This window comes from Bos indicus, chromosome 5 (genome assembly GCF_029378745.1).
Source record: "Bos indicus isolate NIAB-ARS_2022 breed Sahiwal x Tharparkar chromosome 5, NIAB-ARS_B.indTharparkar_mat_pri_1.0, whole genome shotgun sequence".
NCBI lineage: Eukaryota > Metazoa > Chordata > Mammalia > Artiodactyla > Bovidae > Bos > Bos indicus.
This window is the reverse complement of record NC_091764.1, coordinates 26,143,373-26,152,302: the sequence shown is the minus strand read 5'-3', so window position 1 is coordinate 26,152,302 and position 8,930 is coordinate 26,143,373. Positions and strand designations below refer to the sequence as shown.

Here is an 8,930-nt window from a genome sequence, read left to right as displayed (position 1 = left end):
TCTTGACCTTTTAATTTGAATTTGACTATTTTGAGCCCTGAGTTGCCTCGCTCTCTCACTCTCTCCCGCATTTCCCCCCACCTTCTCCCGCCCCCCTCTCCCCAGGAGTTACAGGCTGGTTCCCGGGTAAGCAGACCCCATTCTCCCTAGAACCCCCGCACCCCCCTCTACCTCCCTCCTGCCCCCGTCGCCCCGGGGGCCCTTCCTTTGTTCGCGGGGAAGGGCTCCGACGCCCCTACCCCGAGGCGGCTGCTAGGTGGCGCTGTTACTCCACGCTGCACACTCCGCCTGCCGACAACTTGACCCCGCTGACGTCACGGCCGTCTGAATCATCAAGGCCATTTTCAAATCCCATTGGTCTAGCCGTCACATGGTGAGGCTCGAATGCGCGGATAATTATGGAGCTGATATTTCCCCCCCTCCCCTTCTTTTCCCTCCCGCCCCTTCAACCGCCCCCCCTCCCGGATGGGGAAAAAAAAAGATGTCAGCTCCTCCGCTGTAGTATTGCTCCTTAAAAACCCCTCTCTCTGAAAATGACATGCCCTCGCAATGTAACTCCGAACTCGTACGGGGAGCCCTTGGCTGCGCCGGGCGGAGGAGAGCGCTATAGCCGGAGCGCAGGCATGTATATGCAATCTGGGAGTGACTTCAACTGCGGGGTGATGAGGGGCTGCGGGCTCGCGCCCTCGCTCTCCAAGAGGGACGAGGGCAGCAGCCCCAACCTCGCCCTCAACACCTACCCGTCCTACCTCTCGCAGCTGGACTCCTGGGGCGACCCCAAAGCCGCCTACCGCCTGGAACAACCTGTTGGCAGGCCGCTGTCCTCCTGTTCCTACCCACCTAGTGTCAAGGAGGAGAATGTCTGCTGCATGTACAGCGCAGAGAAGCGGGCGAAAAGTGGCCCCGAGGCAGCTCTCTACTCCCACCCTCTGCAGGAGTCCTGCCTCGGGGAGCACGAGGTGCCCGTGCCCAGCTACTATCGCGCCAGCCCGAGCTACTCCGCGCTGGACAAGCCGCCCCACTGTGCCGGGGCCAACGACTTCGAAGCCCCTTTCGAGCAGCGGGCCAGTCTCAACCCGCGCGCCGAACATCTGGAGTCTCCCCAGCTCGGGGGTAAAGTGAGTTTCCCTGAGACCCCCAAGTCCGACAGCCAGACCCCCAGTCCCAATGAGATCAAGACCGAGCAGAACCTGGCAGGCCCCAAAGGCAGCCCCTTGGAGAGCGAAAAGGATCGGGCCAAAACCGCCGACTCCAGCCCAGACACCTCCGACAACGAAGCAAAAGGTAAGGCCGCCTGGGCCGTGGTCCGGCTGGGACGCTCGGGCACTGGGTTTTCGTGGCCCCGGGCGAGGGCAGGGAGAGGGTTGGGCCGAGGAGGCCCTGGACGGTCTTGGGAATGCGACCCCAGCTTGAGACTCGTGTCTGCTGAGCGCCAGGCTGGTGGCGCGTCACTTGGCTGGGGAAGGTAAGCGGCGAAGTGGAGGTGCAAGGCCGGCAGCGGCCGTGGGCGCCGAGACCGGGGAGGTGCACACCGCGGGCAGCCTGCGGGCGCCTTATGCTGCCCCAGGCGGGTGACCGCGCCTGGGTGTGTGCTGCCTTTGGTTTGCTTGTTCTACGTTGTTGTCCTGGGGGACTGATGTCCCCCCACTCAGGTCAGAAGCTTGCAAAAAAGCTTAAAATGGCGATCTTGGGCTAGGGACTAAGGGAAGCTTGGGAGACGGGGGATTTCGCTTTACTGCGTTTTCCCAGTTGAAAATGTTTCCTGCGAAGCGCGATTTGTTGTTTGTGGGTCTGATTCCTGCGTGTGGTTTGGGCTCCTGCGGTTTTTGGCTCGGCCGGGGGCCTCGGGCCGCAGGGCTGGGGCCGGAAGAGGTGGAGGTGAAGGGCTGCCCGCTGCGTCCCTCCCTCCCCCAGATGCCTAGGCCGCCTATGGCGTTGGAACAGGGCATGTGGAATGTTGTTAAGTTTTTTATCTTCCTTTGAAAATTTTTTTCTTTTCCTTTTTTTCTAGTTGCATTTTTAAAAATGTAGTTTTCTCATTGGTTTCCAAAAACAGACTACAAATGAGTGGTTGGGAAATTTCTGTGTGCATAGTAAGCGGTTTTCTCCTGCAAGGGAGTGTAGCTTTAGTTGGATTTCATTGTGATTTTGGTTGGCGAGGGAAAGCCTAGGCAGAGTTCAAGCTCAGAGTTCAAGATTCATTTCTGCTGAAGGAGCTGGGGGCCTTCAGGACCCTTCTCTGACACCTGGAGAAAATGTAAAGGAAATGGGAGCAGTGGAGGGAGGCTGAGGCGGTTTTCCATGAAAAGTTGGAGCAAAAAGCATCAGAAAAGGCCCAACTGGCAGACGAGGTGGGGGCGGATAAACTGCTCCCCACGGCACTGGCTGCTGGAGGCTGTGTGTAAGAAGGGCTCTTTGGGTGCAGAGGCGGATGAAATAGTGAGAAGTGAGCAGACTGAGGGCGGCCTGGGTCTTGTGGCGCTTTGTATATGGATGCGGTGCACAGGCATGCCCGGCGGCGACCTGTGTCACACTCACACACACGAGTGCCCTCTCATACATGCACACTCACTCTTTCAGAGGGTGAGGGCAGAGCCTCGCCCTCTTGGGTCTCCTCTGCAAATCAAAGGTGGGCCCTGGCAAGTCAGCCCATGGAGACCCTGGCCAGAAGATGGGCACGGGTGTGTTCCTGAAGGTGAGGGGGAGAGAGGCACACACACCCATGAAGCCTTAGTGGTGGCACATGTGCAGCACAGAAGTTTAATTTTATACCATCTCCCCACACCGTGGGCTTGGTTGGGGTGCAGATTTGGGGTAAGAAAAGCTGCATTCTAGCCCCACCAAAAGCAAAGTCAAGGTTAACAAGCCCACCTCCTAGCTCAAATTGCCCCCATGCCCCATAGACTCTCCTTTCTCTCCTGCCATTCCCCACACCATCTAAACCCTCCAGCCCCAACTAATCTTTCTCTGCCTTCTGCCTGTGCCCTTCTTGCCTCCATCCCCCCATTTTGGTACCTCCTCCAGGCCAGAGGCAAGCCCGCTTTGGGCCAGACTTCCCCACTTGTAATTTCTCCCCTTCCCCTAAACCCCAATTAAAAAAATCAATAGCACAGAGTTATATGTGGAGAGCCTTTGAACAATTTGGCAGGAGGCTGCAGGTGCAGAGGTGGGAGCAAAATTAAGGACATTCAAGTGTTTTAAACTAGAGCCTCAAGTTTGCATTTTTCTGGTGCCTCCTGGTTCCCCTAGGGCCCCCACCCCACTCCCCATCAAGATAAGATCCAGGAACTTGGCAGTTTCATTGGGCATAGAGGGGAATAGAGCACAGAGCCATCAGCAGAGTCCTTTGCTTGGTGTCCCTCTCGGGTCTCTGGACTCTGGGTTTTCTCCCTGGAAAAGATAGCCAAGGTCCCTTCTGCTGCCTAAGGTTCATTTCAGCAAGAATGTGTGCCAGGGGGAGAAGCTATCCATGAGGGAAAGGGAAATACACAGTATATTTAGAATATCTCCTTATATAAATAGACACACATGTGCATATCCCTGTGTGTGCATATGGGGAGGAATGTGTGTCGCTGCAGAAATGCACATGTACATGCATGCATGCATATCTGCATAGACGAGGCAGGAGATTTCCAGGAGGCTGCATTTCCTCAGGATCTCTCTCCCTTGACCTTAGGTCTCTGGCCAGGGCAGTTGTCTGAGGACCCCTCAGCATGCCCCAGAGCTGTTGCCCCTGACCTCTGCTGCCTGCACAAGCTCCCTGCCTCAGGTACTCCTGGGGAAAACAGCTAGGAGAGGAAAAGCTGGCGATGGGAGATCCAGTGGGGGAAGAGTCGCTCTGTGGCACTTGGGGTGGGAGTCAGGGCTGGGGGTCTGACTCTGGCTGCAGAGACTGGGGCAACCTCCCTGCACTGAGTTGAAAAGGGCCAAAGCTCTCTGGGAATTGCCCAGGGCAGCGGGGTGGCCTCTGTTACCCAGTCTGAGGCCTGGAAACACCTTTCCTTCTGGTTGGGGTTTTTTTTTTTTTTTCCCCTAGAGCTGGAAGGGAACAGAGAGGAGGGAGGGTCTGGTGGGGCTTAGAGAGCCCACCAGGGTCAACAAGCTGAGGGACAGTGGGAGTACTCAGAACCTGCTAAGTCAAGGTGGACTGGGGTGATTTAAATTTAATAGACACGTTGGAGGCAAGTACCTTCTGTCTTTCTTCCCTGTAAGTTTAGACCCCAGAGAAATTCTAAAAGCCCTGAACCCAAGAGGACCCCACCAGCCAGCCCTGTGGGGCGAGAGCAGCTCCCCTGGGCTCCCTCAGCCGCCCCCACAGCAAGCTAGCTAAGGCTGCAGTGCTGCGAGGGTTTGCCTCTTCCAGGGATACTTATGCAAATAATGTTATTTTTAACAGAGGAGATAAAGGCAGAAAACACCACAGGAAATTGGCTGACAGCAAAGAGCGGAAGGAAGAAGAGGTGCCCCTATACTAAACACCAGACGCTGGAATTGGAGAAAGAATTTCTGTTCAATATGTATTTGACGCGAGAGCGCCGCCTGGAGATTAGCAAGACCATTAACCTTACAGACAGACAAGTCAAAATCTGGTTTCAAAATCGCAGAATGAAACTCAAGAAAATGAACCGAGAGAATCGGATCCGGGAACTGACCTCCAATTTTAATTTCACCTGAGCTCGGGGGGCCTCCCCTCCCCCTCCCTTCTCTCCCCACCACCTTCTTTTCCCCGCCCCTCCTTCCTTTGTGCCTGGTGGTATATTTTTTTTTCCTCCCTGAGTATAAATGCAACACGCCTGCAAAAAAGGCAAAGACCTCAGACTCTCCTTCCAAGGGACCTATGGTTTGTGCTCCGAAGATGCGTCCACCTAAAGCATGAGAAATGGGGTGCTGGGGTGTGGGGTGTGGTGTGCCCACATAGATGAGGGTGGGAGTGTGGCTGGTGTGTGTGTCAACCCCTCACTCATGCACGCACTCACACATAGCATCCTGTTCTCCAGGCAAAGTTAAGGTCGAATCCACCCGATTATAGGGGGAAAAAAATCAACCAGAGAAGGTCTGTAATCTCGCAGAGCACAGTCAGAATCAGAATCGCTTCTTCCTTGCTGCATTTCCTCCTTAGAATAATAGACGTTTTGGAAAGTTCAGCTAGTGTTTGTGTGTTTGTTGTAGCGTCCAGCGCCTTTGCCAAACCCTCTCTGTGTCTTTACCTCCCAGTCGCTCTGAGAATCTGCTTGAAGTCTCGTATTTGTACTGCTTTCTGCTTTTCTCCCATCCTCCAAGCACCCCTACATCCTCCATCCACTGCCATCTCAGAAATTCCATTCAGAGGAACAAAAAACAATTTTTAAATTAAAAATAGAACATAGAGAAGCAAAGACAGAATGCCCCTCCCCCAAATATTACCCTGTCCCTGTCTGGGAGTTGTGTTATTTAAAGATATTCTGTATGTTGTATCTTTTGCATGTAGCTTCCTTAATGGAGAAAAAAAAAAAAATCCTAATAAATTTCCAGAATCGTAATCCTCAAATGGGTGGTTTTTTTGTTTTTTAGTGTTTTTTTTTTTTTTTAGCGACACCCTCCCCCCAAAGAGGCTGAGTGTGTGGATATGTGTGTTTTGTGTTCGACTCATCTCCTAGAGCCTTTCTAGAACGTCTCTTGGCGGGTTTAATGTAAGTGAGAGACCATAACGTTGATTTAAATATTATCCAGGTGACCACAATAAGTCAAGGTCATAAAACAGTAATGTCAGGACGGTCTTGGTGCGCGCGAGAGGTGGATTTTATGATCTGCAAATATAATGTGGTGCTGCAGTAAAAGATGCATTTAAAGGTGACTGGAGGAGGGAAAGAGGCAGAAAGCAAACTGCAATCTTGAGGAGCAGACGGATCCCATTGCTTGGGGTGCTGGGCCAAGCGCACCCCACCGCTGCTGGGGGGAACCCCAAGAGCCCCCCACCTATCCAAGGAGAGGAATAAACTTAACCACCGGAGGGGGATGAGGAGCTGAGCACCCCCCCCCTTCTCGACAGCAGCAGCAGAAGCGCGGGCAGTGGCAGGAGGAGGAGGCAGCGACAAGGTAAGAGAAGCGGTTTCTTGTTCTTCTCTTAGCAGCGGAGTGGGGACTAGCGGCGTCCCCAGGTGCCCAGCACGCATTGGGCAGAGCAGGGTGGAAGGTGTTCTGGGCATCTTTGCTTGCTGGGAGCCCAGGCTTGCCCTGTGGCGGCTCAAAGCGGAGGGCAGTGGCCACAAGCTCCCCCTCCCTGACCCATTGCCTTGGGGTTCGGCAGTGAAAGGGGTAAATTGGTGGTTTTTGGCTTCTTTCTTTACTCGGTCACTCATGGTCGCCTGGAGCTCGACACATGGGTCTTGATGTAGCTCAGTCTGGTCGTCTGCTGAGGGGAGGCAGAAGGAGGATGGGCTGGTGAGGGCTGGAGCTTGAAGCTTAGGTTTTCCTGCTTTCTGCTGGTTTAGATGTGAGCCTTAGCCAGGCTCTCGGTCCCCACTCGCTCTGGCTGTGGGGCTTTGCCAGGCAAGTGGCCTGATTGGAAGAGGCTTTGGAGTGGTTCGGTCACACACGGACGAAGGGAAGCCAGAGTTCAGCTGAGAGACAGAGGGGATCAGAGGAAAGCTAGGAGGAGAGCACAGGAGAGCCAGAAGGGCAAGACAGGGGACCCAGCCCGAGAGTGGAAGGACACTCCAGCTTCCCTCAGGGCCAGAGGCAGGGGGATAGCCCCACTGCGGTGCTGGGGGCGGGGCGGGGGTTTGGCGGCTTGAGGTCCCATTTCACCAGAGTCTCCCTGAGCGATTGCTTAGACCAGAAGCTGATGAGGCAGTCAGACCCCCTGCCCACCCAGCCACCCAAAGTCTACCCTCTAGTCCTTAGGGAGGTTGTGGGGGCGGAAAAGGGGACGGGGCTGAATTTCTTCCTTCCCCAACCCCCTTCCCTTCTCCTCCCGATAAATGCAAAGCTGAATCTCCCGCCCTGCTCGCTCAGCTGATCTGTGGCTTAGGTAGTTTCATGTTGTTGGGATTGAGTTTTGAACTCGGCAACAAGAAACTGCCTGAGTTACATCAGTCGGTTATCGTCGAGGGCCCCAACCCACCTATCCCGCTCCTACCCTCCCCAGTGGGACTGCTCCCCAGGCCCCCTCTTAGACAGGGCAAAATGGGTACAGACTGAGGAGGGCAAGCTGTGAGTGGGGCCACACGACAAATCTGGAGAACCCCAGTTTATCCGTCCACTCAGCCTGTCCCAATCCCCGAGCTTGAGAGAGAGGAGTTTTTCCTGCAGCTATTGTTTCCTGGGCCCAGCTGATGGAGACAGACAAAGGAGGTCTAACCAATTCCAAGGAAATTCAGGAATTTGAGTAAGAGGTGGCCTGGCGGGCCAGCCCAGCTGGGTAGCAGGGTGGGGCAGGATGATTAGAAGAGAGAAGACCACAGAAATAGAAAGGAGTCTTTGAAGGGTTAGTTTTTCCCACTTGCCACCCCCGGGGTGGGGGGCGGGAATCTGCCTCCAGTCAACTGGGGCTGGAGCTTCTTAGAAAAGTGGGGTGCGTGGGGGGTCCCAGGAGCTGGGGAACTCTGAGCGTCAGCTCAGCCACCTCCTCTTCCTCTTGTATAGCCCCATCCCCAGGAGAAGGGCATATTTAGGGTGTTAGTAGGCTAGAAGAAAGTCATCAAGTCCAAGTAGAAACCCCCCACACACACCCTACTGGGAAACATCAGGGCAAGAATCTGGCTCTGGTCTCTCTAGCTGTTTGTTGCCCGTAGGCCTTGGTCTGTTGTGTCTGTGCCTGTCAGGCAGCTGCTTGTCTTTGCACTGTGTGGAAAGGTCTGGGTGAACCGGAGGCTGCCAGCGCCCAGCATTATCATATTGTTGGAGAGGTTGTTGGCTGATGCCAGGGGGGGGAGGGGAGGACCTGGAGTAAAGGGGCATCTGAGCAATGTGCAACTTTGCAAAGCTTCTTCCCCTCCTTGCCCCCTCTGGTTCCTCAGTTCTGGTCCTGGTTGCTAGAGAGAGGGCTCTCCGAACAGGTTTCTCTGCCTGCAGAGAAAAATGGGGAGGGTCACGGAAAATGGAGAGGTACACCCCTGCTCTCAGATTGGAAAAGAGAAAGTCAAAAGGCAAAGGACAGGTTCTTGGTTCTCTTACTGTGGAATTATTATGATTATTAAAACATAAGAAACTTTCAGACAGGGAAACAAAGTCATGTCCCTGTAACACAGTATATCCATGAAGTTTATTCACGCAGTTGTCTGCTGGGGGATATATTGAACCTTGCATGCATGTGGGTCTCTGTTTCTATATCTCTGCCTCCTCCAGGCTCTCCCAGATCCCCTGTATATATTTTTGTGCATACTCATGTATTTTTCTCTTTCTCTTATACAAAGAGATCCCATGGAGATTAGAGGAGAGAATAGTAATAGAGCCTCCGTTCTCCCCAGCTGAAATTGTCAGTCTGTCTTTCTCTCTGTCCCCCAGCCCTTTGTAAGGGAAAAAAAATCTCTTCCCTTGGAAGGAAGTGCTCAAATCGCCCTATGGCTCCCAGAGAAATGGGGAAGTTTTCAGAGAGGAAGGCCAGCTGGTGCGAGGCAGGCAAGGGCTTCCCCGGTTTGGGAGCCCTTGGCAGTCTCTGAGTTTTCAGGCTGTCAGAAGCCGGGGGCCAGCTGGAGTGAAGGGAATCCCAGGCAGGGGCGGGGTGCTCAGGAGTGCCTGGCTTTGAGACAGTGTCCCTGATGGGCCGAAATTTACCAATGAACGACTTCTGCGCTTTGGGTCTCTCAGCCCCAATTTCCATTTCAGAGCTGGTGGGCTTATAGGGGGGTGGCCACAGAGCCATGGGTCTGAGTGTCCCCCCCCCAATATCCTGGGGAGAGGGGTGCATTCCCACAGGGCCAAGGTGAGGGCCAGTCTGGTGGCCAGTGTCC

At 54.3% G+C, this 8,930-nt stretch overlaps 1 protein-coding gene across 2 annotated transcripts; it reads left to right on the top strand.

Annotated features, from left to right (window-relative positions):
* Positions 1–444: 444 nt before the first annotated feature.
* On the top strand, positions 445–5,518 carry HOXC10 (homeobox C10). 2 transcript variants are annotated; one of them, XM_070788995.1, is made up of 3 exons: positions 445–1,284; positions 3,677–3,769; positions 4,397–5,518. In XM_070788995.1, exons 1-3 carry the CDS (start codon positions 534–536, stop codon positions 4,672–4,674), a joined length of 1,122 nt encoding a protein of 373 aa, XP_070645096.1. In that variant the 5' UTR covers positions 445–533; the 3' UTR covers positions 4,675–5,518. The 2 variants fall into 2 exon arrangements, with proteins under 2 accessions (XP_070645096.1, XP_070645097.1); XM_070788996.1 differs by lacking the exon at positions 3,677–3,769.
* The last annotated feature ends 3,412 nt before the right edge of the window (positions 5,519–8,930 follow it).

Bases quoted from the DNA above. Each gene is read 5' to 3' on its own strand.
- HOXC10 (XM_070788995.1), top strand. From the start codon at position 534: ATGACATGCCCTCGCAATGTAACTCCGAACTCGTACGGGGAGCCCTTG. The intron at 1,285-3,676 runs GTAAGGCCGCCT...CCTTGACCTTAG, and splicing joins CTCCGACAACGAAGCAAAAG to GTCTCTGGCCAGGGCAGTTG. The intron at 3,770-4,396 runs GTACTCCTGGGG...TATTTTTAACAG, and splicing joins GCACAAGCTCCCTGCCTCAG to AGGAGATAAAGGCAGAAAAC.